Source organism: Clinocottus analis, unplaced genomic scaffold (assembly GCF_023055335.1).
Source record: "Clinocottus analis isolate CAN_PGR_092001 unplaced genomic scaffold, fCliAna1.0.p SCAF_4, whole genome shotgun sequence".
Taxonomy (NCBI): domain Eukaryota; kingdom Metazoa; phylum Chordata; class Actinopteri; order Perciformes; family Cottidae; genus Clinocottus; species Clinocottus analis.
In genome coordinates this window covers 22,616,680-22,632,583 of record NW_027176153.1, presented here as the reverse complement: position 1 = coordinate 22,632,583, position 15,904 = coordinate 22,616,680, and the positions used below count along the sequence as shown (strand labels likewise).

Below are 15,904 nucleotides of genomic sequence, written 5' to 3'. Positions count from 1 at the left end.
GCTGTTTTAACATCCCCTCTCTGCCCCCTTGTTGTTCTTTGTTCGCAGTTCCCCGCCTCTTTATTGAGGGTGAGAGCGCACAAACACAACACAGCCGCATTTCAGCAGCGTCATTGTTTTGGCTTTGTCATTGTTTTTTTTCCCCCCCTGTAGACCTCGTGCAAACCAAAGAGAAATCCCACTGTGGAGGTGACACTAGACGGTCAACATGGACCTGAATCAGAAATAACACACATCTGTGAAATGCATTTGTTATTTTTGGATTGACTTGATGCTGCCATGGGTTAATTAACCAGTATGTTAAACATAGCTTTTGTAATCTGGCATCAAAGTTGGAGAGGGAAAGTTAGTCTGTTGATCAAATGGAGCAAGTCTTTAGCACTAGTTCTGTACGAAAACGGGATTAATTGATAGTGAGAAAATATATATTTTGAAAGGGTTTTTTTTTAAGCAAAGATACCAAATCAAGCTTTTTTTATTGTGCAGATTTTCAGGTTTGAACAATATTTGAAATGTTCCACACACATGATGCTCGTGGCTGAAACACAGCCATGAAAGTACCAAGGACACTACTTATGTTACACCCTCTCTATCAGACAAACAATTCAACAGTGCACTTCAATGACAATTCTGCTGGTTAAAGTAACAATGTAGAGGCATCGTGTCCTTAAAATCGCTCAAATCACCCGAATCAGTTGAAAGATTCATGGAAGTAGATAAACCACTCTATTTCCGGCTCTTTTCACCCCTCGTCTCTCCCACTGTTTGTGCATTGAACCCCAGTTTGACGTGTGTTAACCTAATTGTCTGACATTAATAAAGATTTTAAAACAATATTTTGATGTCCCTCTTCAAGTTGAACATTAGTTCGTAGTGAATATTCGTAATGTATATTCTCAGGTTGCCAAAATATACCAGTAGTAAAGCATTATTTCCAAAGGCAAGAGGAATGTCATTATCTCTTAAAAATGATAATGACACATAATTATGTATTTGTGCATTATACGTTGTATTATTTACCTGAATAATCAAGTAGCCTTTACGTACCTCCAAATGGTTCTTGAGTAAATATATGTACATTTTGATATGCTCTTGGCTATTTTCAGATCCAACTTAGTTGAGAGACATCTGGATTTTTTTGTGTGGATAAAATCACTCAAAAAATGAATGGACCCTGGTTAGTGGCGTCTCTCTGGCGCCTCTAGCGGCCACACCGCGCCACTCGAGAGGGAAACGGCGTCAAGTCTTTTGTGGACTCGGGTTGCCTGAATGAATGGAGACAGAAAGAGAGAGAGAGAGAGAGAAAGAGAGGGGGAGAGAGAGAGAGAGAGAGAGAGAGAGAGAGAGAGAGAGAGACGAAGCGGTCCACAACATGTGTTGAACTCCGACGGCCCGTTGTGTAAAGTTAATAGAAGAAACCTCCATCCACAGATTTGCTTCTTTAAAAGACTCACGCGGCTTTTTCTCCTACTTCTTCTTCTACTTCTCGTAACCTCATTCCTGTACCGACCGAGCTTCACCAACAGACGTCGAGGAGATTTCTTCCTCCCCCCCTTCCTCCTCCTCCTCCTCCTCCTCTCTCGCATGTGCTCTCGCGCGGCTAACAACAGGTTATGTGCAGCTTAGCGCGGACTCCAGACTTGTAGCTGCGCCTCACCGGTTGGTTGTTAGCCCCGTGTTGACTCTTCGTGGAGGCTTTTTTGTGCCACTCTTTTGCGCGCATTCCCCCCCCCAAACACCTCCACCACCACCTCCTCTCCACCAGCAATGTGAGTTGCAGCTTTGTTTCTCGCCAGCGACCACAGACCTGGAACCGACGAGGCGTGTTTCGAGGGGAAACGAGGATGCCATAGAGAAGACTAATTAACACGCCGACGGACGGGACCTGCGGGGACGCTGTTGCTGCTGTTTGTGTGCGTGCGTGTGTGTGTGTGTGTGTTTTGTCCTAAGGACTGCATGCATAGATGGTGCCAAACAAGTGGACCATGCATTCAGTTCTGCACAAGTCACCACCAAGGAGCTGGCTCGGTCTCAAATTACGACTCAGTGAGTAAAACGCATGCATAGTGCTCACCTTTTTTTACGTTAACGTCAAGTTGTTGGGGTTTAAAAGCTCCATCAGTTACCTGAATGCTTTGTTAGAAACGCATTGTGTCGTGCACTCTTTGCATTAAGTTGCTCTTACAGAAGTCAGATTGAAAAAAAAGGGGGGATTTACTTTGATCCCCAGGCACCAGATCTTTGTTTAATGCCTCCACCAGTCTTCCAAGATCCTGGAGGATTTGGCAAGTGGCCTGAGCAATTATCCCAGCTGGAGGCAGGAGCATTTTAATCAGAGGAGGACAAGTACACTGTGATCTGAAGTTCCCCCTCATGATGAATGGTCTTGCTGCAGCTCAGCATACACTCAGATGATAGATATTAGCTCTAAAATACATTTCTACCCAACTCTATTTATTGTGTTCCTCCACTCCAGGCCTGCCATCTGTGTTTTCCTCTCTCTCTTTACCCCATGCAGCAGCTCATACTTCACATTAAAGTGACATTTGCAATATTAAGGCTTTCCTAGAGGCCTGCGTCTAACAATATTCTTTCCTCAAACCGTCATGTGGGCTTGTTTTGTCCCAAAAAACTAAAGAAAATGAGTTTGCGTAATAGACAAAAATACTTTTGAGAAGTTGGAAAGATCTAATAATGCGAATTGTTGCAGGTTTATGATATTCTGTGAGTCCACGAGTGTCTTTCAGCTCTACATTCACTGCGTTCTTTTAAGCTCTGGTGAGCTTGACATGTGTAGTGTGTGTTGCTGGCAGTGCATGGGTTCATACAGTAAGAAGTCAGCGTGGAGTTAGCCGCCGTAATTGGTTGAGTCTGGAACCCTTCAATGTTCCAGGCCACCGGAGTCATAAGCCTGTCTTAAACACACTCGTCTAATCTGGGACCAGATGTCTCGTCTGGTCTCTGTCCACCACCGAAAAACAAAAACACAGACGAGAAGCCTCACTTCGTACTCTTTCAATGAATTGTAAGGATGTTAAAATGTCGGCCATCGTATTAAAAAAAAGAAGACTTGTGTAGAACGGCTGTACATGAAGCTCTGGCCTAAATCAATGAGTTTATAAATGTGGTTTTGTTGGAGCTAAACACTTTTTTGTGTTTGTTTATTTCCTTTTGTGTCATTTATCGTTTCAGGTTAATGTCACAGTCGAGTTATTAAACCCACCACCACCAGGTCCATTCTTCTGGAGCTGTTTAATCAGATCACATGACCTTCATCAGCTGATGGCGTTTGCCCAGAAAGTTATTGGAAAAATGGACATGTGAACATTTACAATGGACGAACCCCAGTCTGCCGATGAAGCTCATGCGACATGATCGAAAGCTCCTAAATAGAACTTTTGGTGCGACAGTTTTCTTAACCGGAAATTACACAGGTTTTAATCTGAAGAAGAAAAAGCCGTTGTATTGTTTAGTCTCTCTGCTTACCTGTGTGTGTGTGTGTGTGTGTGTGTGTGTGTTGGTGATTTTCGCCTGGCTCGTGACTCGTGCGGTTCAAACTTCACTTTTCAGACCGTCTCTATTCTACCGTCCATTGTTCCACTTTTCTTTTTCTTTTTTTTTCCACCCGGCAGTGATTTCCTTTCTATTTTCCTCGCTTTGCATTTCTGCCCTTTTCCCCCGGTGGACGCTCCGGGGGTCACAGCTTTTTGTTCATCTTCTCTTTTCCTTTTCTCTTCTCTTCTCTTCTCGGGATCATTATCCCAGCTTGGCGTGAAATGTTGCAGCTCATTGTAATATCGATGCAGAACAACCGTTACTGAACTGACTATGATGTCAGACGCACGGCAGGATATGTCTGTCATGACTTTTTCATGTCTCTAGTGGTCATTTTGTACTCGTCGTCTTAAAAACTGCTTCCAGGCTGCAGGTTGCACCGCAATAAACACTTGTCTGCTTCTGCAGGCCGGCTTGTTTTTCCTCTGGTTGGATTTGTTATCTCTAATGAGAAACCAAGTCGAGGACCGACGCGATGATTCTCTGATCCTCTTGCATCTGACAAATAATTTCCTTCCTTGCGTCTCTTCTTTTCTGTGCTGCACTTCCTGTATGTGGAGTTCACCACAGCAGGGAGTTCGAAAGGTCATGTGACACACACAAAAAAATCCCTTATGTCATGTAAAACTTTGTAATGTATCTTCACACGTTTTTTAAGTGTTGGTCAGACGCAGAGACGTTTGAGAAAATGGACACAATATTTATGAACTCGAGCGAATGCATTTCTTCTGCAGACGATGCGAGTGCAGTCTTTGCGTCTTGTCTGTAACGGTCAAGGCTGCGACCCCCGAATTGTCGAACTATTCCGTTTTAATGCGTCAACCGAGAAGACGTGAATATCACAACACGCAGATATAACGAGTGTTGTGGCTTCTACACCTCACTGCAACGTCTGTTGAGCAGTTTTCAGTCCCAGATGACGTCATTGTCACGGACATGCTCACAGCTGGAGGCCAGTCCTCCCTCCACTTGTGCACGTATCTTCTCCCACCAACACACACACAGACACACAAAGGACTCCCTTCTGCCCTTTAAATCATCCCCTCTTATTCGACTCATTTGCTGCACTTTGATTAGCTGTTATTCTCATTAGTGTGTGACATTGCTTTTTTGGTTATTAGTGTGTGACATTGTTTTTTTGGTTTAAAATGTCTGCTTGTGTTGCTCTGAGGGGTATTTCTTATCCTCTGTCCTCGTCCTTCTCTGATCTTTCGCGTCAGACGGCCAACAAACTATTTAATTTGCTTACAGAATCCCTTTGACCGTGTCAACGCGTGTTTATTTGGTCACTAGTCTGCGTTTTTCTTTACATTTTGGGACTGAAGTCAAACTAATTACCCACCCTTCATAATCTAAACAGACCGACGGTGAGCAGCTCCGGCTTCATGCTGCGCGGCAGAAAATTAGAGGGGCCACGCGAAGGTCACACACCTTCTTTAATTTAAGAAACATTGCGGCAAATGTTTACCTCAGAGTGTGTCCTTCCACGCTCGTAACCTCCACCCTGGAGCTAAATGGCTGTTTATGCCCGCAGCTCCTCCACGTGACAATAACTGTACTTTTTTAAAGGGAATAAGTGTTTTTGATTCCTGTTGACTCTGTTATTGGCTTCTCAACAGCAGCCCCCCGACTGCAATTTAAACCAGATTGTTCAAATTATGGGATTATTCATATCAACACAAGTTGAAGAGTGGTTGTTTGTCCCCGCTGGGTTTGAGGACGGATGGTTAAATTACACGACGCCTCGTAGTAATTAACTTGGCATGGACGGTTCCTGCGTACGCCTCCTCCTCCTCGCTGCACATCTCTGAGGGTTGAAGCAATAATAAATTATTGTATATCATCTGTTCCACCTGTTTCGTTTTTAGTTTTTTACCAAATACCATCTTTGATTTACCTGCGCGATGTCTCGCTGGTCGCAGCGAGCCATTAAGTTGCTTTCTAAAACTGAATTATCTCGACAACTTGGAGAGAATTTCCATGACATTTTGTACACATATTCCTGTGTCGCAAAGTTTACAGATAAACTGTAATAATTTTAGGAATCTCTTTTTCTTTATCTACCTTTTTATCATCCGGTCAACATGTTTAACTTTACCAATACTTTAATTTATTACCAATTACCTGCAAAACTAATGAAAAGCATCCTTTTCTCGGCTCAACGTTGTGTTCAGTGTTAATGGTTGCATGCAAACAGACATAAAGATGAAACAATAAACCTATTAAAGAATATAAAATGGTGTTTAACGTTACACCTAGTTAACTTGTGGCCATTTTTATTAGAATTAGGATTAGTCTAAAAGCAGATCAGCCCAGGGTAACCTGTTGATTTTGTTCAACCAACAGTGCAAAACTCAAAAGTTGTGGCTTTTTCGCTCTCGTCCTAAATGTATTTGAATGAACACGATGCTCCAAATGGATGCAGGTGACTCCTCTCAGCTTCACGTGGTCCTGCTGAACATCAGCGTGTCGTGAGCACGTCGGCCCGCTGACATTACCGGTGAGATCAAAGCCGCCTCGCGTCGCTGCAGACTCTCCTGCTGCGGCCACACTAATGAGTTTTGGTCTTTAGTCCTGCGAGATGCCAGTTATGGAGATGAATAAATCATCAGGCACAGGCTGTACTTATTACTCTTTGTCTGCGTCTCCATCTCGGTTAAAAGTCTAGCTGGAAGATGTTTGTTTTTTTTTCTCTTCGGTGGAACTGAAATGAATCTTTGGCGTTTTCTCTTTCACGCGGAGGCGTCTTAAAGTTGCCGGTGAAGGGTTAAACTCTGCCCCGTTTGATGGGCCGACTTACTAAATATAAACCCCGAACCTCCTCCATATGGGCACACTCACACACACACACACACACACACACACACACACACACACACACACACACACAAGCCTTCAACTGCACTCGCTCTGTCAACACTCCCCCCCCCCCCCACTCCCTCTCACAGCACACACACTCTCTAACAGGCTCATTTACAGTCTGGTCGTACTGCACCGGCTCACACACTCAATTCTCAACACACCATTAATACTTTAGTGAGTGTGTGATTCTACTGAGGAGCCAGTTCATTCAGTCTCGGCCCTCCGCTCGCTATTTCTGTCTGAAGCTAAAAAAAACAAAGCAAATTAGAGGCATTTGAGGCAAACCTTCTGCTTTTGTTATAATGACCCTCAGTGAAGGCAACATTTGTAATATTTTCAGTGTGTTTACTGGCAAACCTATGCTGCATTTATGATGTTCTTGGGGGAAATATGTTCATTCAATTCTGGCCGAGAGTTAGATGACAAGTGTGATACTGCTGTCTAGCCATGTGAGACATTTCCCTCACTTCCTGTCTTTGTGCTGATCTAAGCCAACCGCCTCCTGCTTGTTGCTTCACATGTCACAGATAGAAATGAGAGTGGATGAATATGTGTTTCTCCCCCCTTTTTTAATGTCCTGGAGCTTTTTCCGTAACGTATGTCCTCCCACCCATCGGTGTAGTTAGAAGACACAGCAACAGTGGATCTGTATCTTTGGTTGTGTGTCTAACGTCAGTAGAAAAGAGGTTACAGGATTTTACCGTTCTGCTATCGAGAGAGAGGATGTTTGCCCTCAGCTGCTGGACGCCATATTTGGAAAAAGTGAACACTATCTGATCTAAGTTGTGCTGAGCTTGATGCTTAATCTTCCATTTTTCTTTAGTTTTAGTGCGACTAAAACGTCCCTTGCTGGGTGTGATTACAAATGATTTGTACCACATCGTCATTTAAAGGGTTTTCTCCACCAACGTTGACATGTGGTGTTCAGTTTAGTCTTTTTTTCGTGATGAGAACTGCTTTGGTTCTGGAGGAGCGTTCAAAGGCTTTTGAATAGATTACCCAGATGATGTCATCTCAGGAGGAGCGCATTACAGACGGGGCCGTGCCAGTTTCAAAACACAAGGGTGTTTATTTAAGGAGGGGAGGTTATATTTAACAGATTGAGTTGCATTGTGGGACATGTAGGATCCAGTGGTTTTGACCGGGGAGACAGAAAATCTCAACCTCTGCTGTGTTTTTGATTTTGACCATTCTTTACCTAGATTATAATCACAATCACCTTATTATTAAGGTGCCTCGTTTAAGAAGAGAGGAAATATTCAAACTGGATTCAGAACTCTATATATTGGTGGTGAAAACGGTACAAGCGCTTTCTTCCTGGTTGTCATTTTCAGACTCTGCTCTGGACCTAAACCATGTCACAAAGTGCACCCTGCGATGATGAAAGCGAGGTCGTCTCAAGTCCCCTCTTTCGCTTCTCTCTTTGTTTTCTGCCGTCGCTGTAAACCGGCCCTTCGTATTCGCGGCGCAGTTCTCATGCTGCGAGGCCGCTCTCTTCATTAAAAAAAGGGAAGCCGTGTGCTCAAAGCTGCTTCAGATTATTACCATATGTCTGCAAAGCCCAGAGAGCCGAGCAGCAAACCGGCTCCCATCCTACCCTCTAATTTCTTATCCCAAAATTGGACGTGTGGGTCGTTGTGTGTGTGTGTGTGTGTGTGTGTGTGTGTGTGACAACGTCCCTCCCTTCCCCGGCCGGTGCAGCACATTCTCACAGTATTTCTTCTCCCATTTTTAGATGTGTAATAGCAGTGCATCTGCTTTTTTAAGCATCATTGGAGATGTCGTGCCTCCATTTGAACTGTTTAGCTGCTATTTTAACCCTTTTTTCAAAGATATTAGGAGTGAAAGCGCCTCGTCTAAGATAATAATTTTACAATGGGACTCCTTTTAGTCATTTTGGTGTGTGTATGTGTGTGTGTGTGTATTATACCTCCCCAGAAATAACTGAGCTCCGTCATCACAGTGCTGGTGCATTCATAAAAAAAAGGAATAAATCTTTCAGGAGACATAAAGGGCGCGGGCAGTAATTAATGCAGAAAAATGTCAGCCTTTCACAGTCTGCGCACAACATGAAGAAAATCCTCTCTGGATGTAGGAGGAGGTTTAAATGAGATCTTTGTGTCACCCGGTCCCAAAAGCCATTGGACCAGATTGCCCCTCGTCCCAGCATGCAACTCACCTCTGCATGAATACAACACTTGTCCGATGGCGAGTGGGCAGAAAGGCCTCCCGATCGCCAGGAGATCCCACACAGGGCTCTTAACATGAGCGGCGTGCCTCACACTCCCGAGTCTTTTGCACAGTTTGAAAAGACTCTGCCATGGATGAAGTCGAGGCTCGGGGAAGGCTCGGCAGCAGAGGACGTTTTACTCGCTGGGGGGAGATGAGTTTGCGACACCTTTTAGCTGTCGGCCGTCTGTAAGTCCGGCTCGGCAGCACTTGGGTGGCTTTCAGTGGACGATTAGTGGACCGATTAGAAAATCTCCAGTATCAACAGGAAAAAAAAGGCATTTGACGTTAATGTAGAGAGCCAACTGTTACCTACTTTAAAAAAAGACTGTTAAAAACCTGGATGGCAGCTTCTAAAAGCTCACTCCAGGTTTTCGAATGAGTCATATGGGCCCCTGGAGATGGGCTTACTTGGAGCAGCCTTGAATCCGACTTGGACAGAAGGTTCAAAGCAAAGTGTTTTGTGGCTTGTAGCTGGATGAGGTCACCGTGCAGGTGGGGATGAACACGAACATATTGGCAATTGGCAGAGTTTAAAAGTTGAACGCGTCTGGCAGGTTTTATTTGACGAGAAGGTTGATTTTTTTTTTTTGATTTTTTGATTTTTTTTGATCGTCGGTAGAAGTTCAGGTCGTTATGACTCCTGCTGGGGACGCGGTGGGGTGAGCTAAGCTTTTCGGGTAACGATTTTAACATTTCGAAGTGTATCTTAATGACCAAATAGCTGGTTGAAGAACTCGTTATGTTCCATTACTGGAAGAAGCGCGGCGCGTACGAGCTGGAGGCCCTGCCGCTCTCGCTCACTCAAGTGGGCATCGAGCGCTACTCCTGGTCCTCGTCCCTGGACGTCATCCATGATCTCTGTGGTAAGCTGGAGGGGGCGAGAGGGTGTGGGGGGGGGGGTCCTGTGAGGGTCACCTGACCGAGTGTGTGTTTTGTGTTTGCTTTCTCACATGGTTACCGGAGTGCTGGGGAAAGAGGTGTTATCTATATCTCCGCAATTTGGTGTGGATTGCCATTTTGAACAGACATTCATGCTCCTGAGAGGATGATCCACCTTCAGCATCATGTGGTTAAGATGTTTGGCTTTTAGGAAAATACATGCCATCGATATTTAATGGATTGCTGTGACGTTTGCATTCAGAAATCCTGACCTTGTGTTTTCATAACGTCAGCATTTTCAGTGTGAACCCGTCGGCATGCTGATGGTGTTGGCGTTTAATTAAAAGGCAACAACACGCCACAGTCACACAGAGCTGCAAACGTGACCGCTTTCATGGTTGGGCGAGCGCAACACGCTGTGATCCTGGTTCAGTTTGACCTTGGACATTATTATCATTTTATTATTCCGCATAACGGGAGGAAACTCTATGTAGGTAGATTTGTCTTTTTTTTTATCCGAGCAAAAAAAGCTCTCAAAAAAAAACGGTGTCAAAAAAAAACTATGCTCTCAAAACTAAAATTTGCTCTAAAAAAAAAATTCCTCTAAAAAAAAAAAACACTCATATAAAAAAGTATGCTCTCAAAAAAAATATTTGCTCTTAAAAAAAAATTTGCTCTAAAAAAAAATAAATCTCAAAACTAAAACTTGCTCTAAAAAAAATGCTCTTATAAAAAAAGTATGCTCTCATAAAAAAAAAAAAATGCTCTCAAAAAAATCTTTTTTTTTTTTTTAAAGAAACATTTAGTTTTGAGAGCATATATTTTTTTTTTTGTGTTTTTTTTTTGAGAACTTTTGTTTTTTTGTTGAGATTTTTGTAATTGAAAGCAAAGATTTAGAGAATTTACTTACAGGCAAGAAATTTGCTCGGGAAAAAAGACACAAATCTACCTTCATAAAACCCTCGTGTGTTGTTCTGACCCGGCTGCTCCGCTATGACGCGGTCACACGGATCAGACATCACTTCACATGGTCGTATGTAACCTTTTCTGCAAACAAGACGATCTGGTTCACTTGCACTTTTGAGCGAAGGATTTAAGCACTCTCATGGAAATGTTTTTTTTTTTCTTCTTTTTTCCATTGCTCTGTTCTTCCGTGGAAAGCACTCAGTGACCTGGCATGAAGACAGCCTCACATGAGAGGGAAAGAACGGATGAGACCAGCTCCACAGATGAAATATTTACCACCGAAGAAGTGCATAGCTGAGCTGAAACGCTTCCCTGTCTCCTCTCAGTACTTTTTTTTTCTTTCTTTTTGACGTGGCACAGGGGCACTTGCTTTCCGCCGTGCTGCCCGATTTCTGCCATTAGTGAAGGGGAAGTGATAACATGGAGGCCGGAGGAATGTTCTTCATCCTCTTCTCTCGCTGCCAGCCAGCCTCCTGGAAATCCGGCTACTTTCTGGTCAGCTTAGGGACGGTGCCTGCTGAGGCAGACTTGTTTGGCATCGACCTGAAAAAAGAGGAATGCCACAGGAGGAACAGAGAGGCTTTGATCCTTACCTTTTTTCACCATCTCTGTAATTAGGCCTCAAGCTTCTTCTCAAAACATTTCCCGACTCTGTTGGAGCACTCAGCCCAAGAGATTCTCAGCTTCAGGATGCTTTTCGATGCTTCAAAACAGTATCAGGTTTTGGAATCGATTACAAAACTCACTTTTCTTGCCTTATTTAGAAAGTCACTGCTGCTTACTTTGTCTTATAACACCATGAAACTGCAGCGCTGCAGGTAAATATATCAAACGTGTAGTTGTTTCCTTAAAAGGCATGAACAACAAGGTTGTACATGTACTCTGTGCTCCTCTGCGCTCTTCCATCTTGCAGCTAGAAGAGCACAAGAGCAACTGATCTGTTTTTATCCCTTTTTAAAATCTTACTTTCCTCATTTTGCAAGCTGAAATCATGGATTTTCTAGTTTTACTTTGTTACGTATGTTTACAGAATATCTTTGTGTATATATATATATATTTTGTCACCAGCGTTTGCAAATGTAAGTAATCATAACCATCATTCACGGGCAACACATATTTTAATTTTCTTTATTTGGATAAGCAGAAGATGTTAATTTGTCATTCGAGACTTAAGTCAGCAAATATCACCACACCTGATCATTATGCATACTCTCTTAACGCTGACAATTTAAAAAATGCTTTAGCAGTATAATTTGTGACTACCATAAGGACTCACCAACAACTAAGGACTACACATCTGCATAGTGCATGGGGCTTTGTTCTTGTGCAAGATGTTGATTTTTAAAGCTGGAGAATCGATGTTGACTTTTGTTTTTGTGTGACAGCTAATAAAAAGCCCAAAATAACAAAATTAGGTTGTTTTAATGGGAACCAATTTGGCCGGTCCAGAATAACAGAGAAACATTCCCCCTGGTCTTAGCTATGGGGTTCCAGTAACTGCAGAACTGTAGCTCCAGTAAAGCCCATAAAAAGAATAGTCTGAGAACCAAAAGGCCAGACTATTATATAATAATCAGTTTGACCAATTACTGTACTCTTCGGCAATAATGCCCTTAAAAATTCAAGATATGCAGTAATCCCCTCGTGACCCTTCTTAAATATGGTGACAGGGTATTGAGTTCCACCTTTAATGTAACAGGCCTATAGAAAGCAGATGGGCATGGAAAGACCTGAGAAAAGCTGTACTTTCATTAAATAATTCCAAAATGAGTGGGCAGAGTCAATTAGATATTATTTGTTTTCCTCCATCTTATAAATTGAAATGATTGTTGATCGTTCCTCCATCCCTCTGGAACAGTTTACACATGTTGTTCTGTGGTTTTTCAGTTTTATACACGGGGACCTTTTTGGTTTTGCTCAGATGTGGTGGAGGAGGAGGAGGGAGAACGATGAAGGGGAGGGGGCGGGAGAGTGTGTGTGTGATGCACATGTGTTTGATTTAACCACTATGGGGGTAAAACAACATGAAGCAGGAGGGCCGCGGCGTGCCCCCCCGGCCCCGCCCGCTGAGCATCAGAAACAGCTGCAACCTGCTTGTGCTTAGTCGTCCGCTTGCGGGGGTCCAGACGCATTCACCTGTAGAGGAACGCTGCAGGGTTTCAGGAGGAAGGGTTGGGCTTGGCGAGCCTTTTTTAAGGTGCCGTTATTCACGGAGTGTGATTTGAGTGATATAAATATTTAAAAAATCGATACAGCACAGTATCGCGATATTTTGCGTGACGATATTGTATCGATACACGGAAGCCAAGTACCGATCCTTTATTCAATCAATTCTAAACGTTTTGGTCCTAGAATAATAAAATCAAGTTTTTTGTTGACAAAGTTTCCCTTTGGGGATAATTTGCAGTTGAAAAACATGTAATAAATCGCATTACATTGCGATACTCAATGTATCGTGATAATATCGTATCGTGGACTTAAGTATCGTGATAATATTGTATCGTGGGACCTTTGGTGATTCCCAGCCCTAATAAATATGTTTGTGTAACACATTCAGGAACTTTTTTTTCCCAAAAAAAGCTAGGAATAAATAAACACAAGCTTTTGTGTTTTTTAATCTGTCACAATAGACTGAACAGACTGTTACCTGTTCAGTCCTTTCTCCCTACTTACAGTCTATAATCCCTGACAAAAGTCTTGTCACTTACCCATTTTGTAGAAACAGCTTATAACCCAACTTTTAATTAATCCATTGGTTTTTAGAAATGGCTCATGTGAAAGCTAAAACCCTCCCAAATGATGTGTAATATACTGAAGTAAATTTGCTCCACTGGAGAAATATTTATAATTTAGTGAACACAGAACGGTTTGTACAAAAAGGATAAGGGACAAGACTTTTGACTTATGCTGTCTTTCCAAGGTGGAGAAGAGGAGATTGATGCCAATCTCTTATCTTTACAACATGGAGCCACATTAAGTGCTTTTTTAAATTTAAACGCTTGGCGTTAAGAGTGCGTCTCGGCCAGAAGTCTTGGCTCCGGGTCCAAGAAATATTCTGGCACAGACACTTAAATGTATTTGTACACTTTGGTTTGTGTGCCAATTAAACACTGTGCCCATGATGTGTTAATTAGAGCGCTCGAGGCAGATCCCCCGGTTTCCAGTATTTATGCTAACCGTCAGAATTAGTGTACAAATACGAAAGTGATCCTCATCTACGTCCACATTATTAATGAATGTTTTTATTTTCAATACAATTCCACCGAAATGGCTGTAAATCTGTATTAGAACTAGACACAACACTATAAAACTCCCCTAAATTACACGTGTGTGTCTGTCTACTTTCGTCCCTGCAAAACCTATTCGCCTTCTTGTCTCATTCCATATTTATGTATCGTATATGTCTGTCTACCACCTCGGCATGTGTTGGTATGGCTGTAGATTTGCCAGTTCTCTCGGTCCGTATGCCATCCTGCCTGCCTGCCATCTGTGTTTGTCTCCGAGGAGTCTTTTCATAATGATCTCCTGCCAGGGAGTTGCATGTAGCATTGCATTATGGGTGAAGGGGCTAAAAAAAAAAGTGTTTGACATCAGAATGTGCAGGTGGAAACCACTGCTCATGTGATTTTTTTTTTTTTTTAGTTTTTTTAGTATCCTTATAACGGATGTGTGCAGTTTCCAATGATACTGCAACAGATTTACAACCCAAGAATCCAACGTAATATTTGAAACGATGCTTCCTGGGCTTCAGACTACATGGAGCCTCTTGTTTCTTGTCGACAGCAGTCAATTTTGTCAGCTGACATCACAACTGTCTGGCTGGTTTTATCTTTTGCCGCTAGTTGGCTAATTAGACACAATAAGGGGGGTCGACTGACCGACTGACTTTTTTTTATTGTTTCCTGCAAATTCATATGAATCAGATGCCTGCAAAAGGTCTTGAAAAGGTATTTGATGCCTATAAATGGGCAAGATGATGTAAAAGTAAATCAATTCCCTTGTAGCTAGCACACAAAAACATGTTCACCTTAAAAAAGGGAACTTCATTCGAAGAAAATGCAACCGTTTTTTCCACTTTTTAAAAACCACATTCATACTTGCTGGTTCCAAACTGAGGAAGTGGTGATTGACGAGTTGGAGTACTTGGTACATCTTGTGTGTTTGAGTGTAAATGATTTTGAACTTGGCGTAGCCGCTCTAGCTTATTTATGGCTGCCTAATGGGTCTTTGCCCCCAGGCAGTGTCTATCGGCGGCGAGCGAGCCAGCAGAGAGCGGCGATGATGGGATGCTCCACTGTCTCTTTAGTGTGCAAGCTCATTGTCTGCTGTCACGTGTGTCCGTGTATAGTTGTTTGTGTGCGTCTGTGTGCGCGTGTGTGCGTGCATGCTTGTGTTTGCTTTCGGCTTAATCAGCAGTGCTGAGTTCAGAAATTCCAGTTCATCAGAGAGAGAGAGAGAGAGATGGGGGGGAAAAAGCAGGAGAGTCAGCAAGATATGAGCAAGTAGGAAAGAAGACGGAGCTTCCGCAGATGAAAGGATTTTTTTTTTAAATGCGTGACGGTCAAGTACCAAAGAGGGCTAAGAGTTTTGAGGGGCTAAGGAGAGGCTTGAGTTTAGGACTGAGGCGTATTGAGTGGATTTGGCGTTACGGCTCAGTTAGCTTTTTAAGTTTGAATGTCTGAGTAAGTAACGCGTAACGTTATCCATGTTCATGTGTGTTGCCTCCGCTCCATCTTTAGCTTGACGAGCTAAAAACGATGACTCATCGGATTTGTAATCGCGGTCTTGCCACTTTGAGAGAGATGAATTTGACAGTTCCACAATTTGTGTCAAATCCAAGATGCTTCCACACATCTGGGTGACAATGGACTTCTCACTGGAAGACAATGGACTTTTTTTCATTTCACAACATTTATTTTCTTTTCACATTTCACAATAGTTAGCCTTTTTGAATAGAGAGTGGCAGCCTTAGTCGGGTTTGAGTCCTGACAGATGGTTCTTTTCAATCCATTTCCAAGCCTATTAATCACCACAACATTGAGCTGAATATTAAATCTGATTTATTTTGTGGCCACTTTGAGTCGGAGGAAACGAGCTGCAGATACAACATAAACGTCAGCTAAGTTTACGTCGCTAACTCGTCAGCAACCGGCTGCTTATTTACTCGCACCGCAGATGCATAGCGACATTAGCATTACGTTTGCTTCTGTCTACCTGATGGATGTGAGCCGTCTGTGAAGTCTCTCGGTGGTAAAGACAGTTCTGCCTCTTTGGGAAACACGCCATAAAAACCGGAGGCTTGTAAAACCCTGAAGGGGCCGTTAGCTTGAGGCCCGCTAGCCACAGTCGCTACGTCACGTCCTGCTTCCAGCACAGAAGAGACGCGGGAGAGACGCTTTCTCTTCTCTTT

At 43.0% G+C, this 15,904-nt stretch overlaps 1 protein-coding gene across 1 annotated transcript in view; it reads left to right on the top strand.

Moving 5' to 3' along the window:
- The first annotated feature begins 1,653 nt into the window (after window positions 1–1,653).
- The window catches only part of plekhg5b (pleckstrin homology domain containing, family G (with RhoGef domain) member 5b), a 62,302-nt gene continuing 48,051 nt past the window's right edge, over window positions 1,654–15,904 (top strand). The window contains exon 1 of the mRNA XM_068597083.1: window positions 1,654–2,046. Within this exon, the coding sequence (XP_068453184.1) occupies window positions 1,965–2,046 (82 nt within the window). The 5' untranslated portion in view covers window positions 1,654–1,964. The remainder of the gene's footprint in view (window positions 2,047–15,904) is intronic.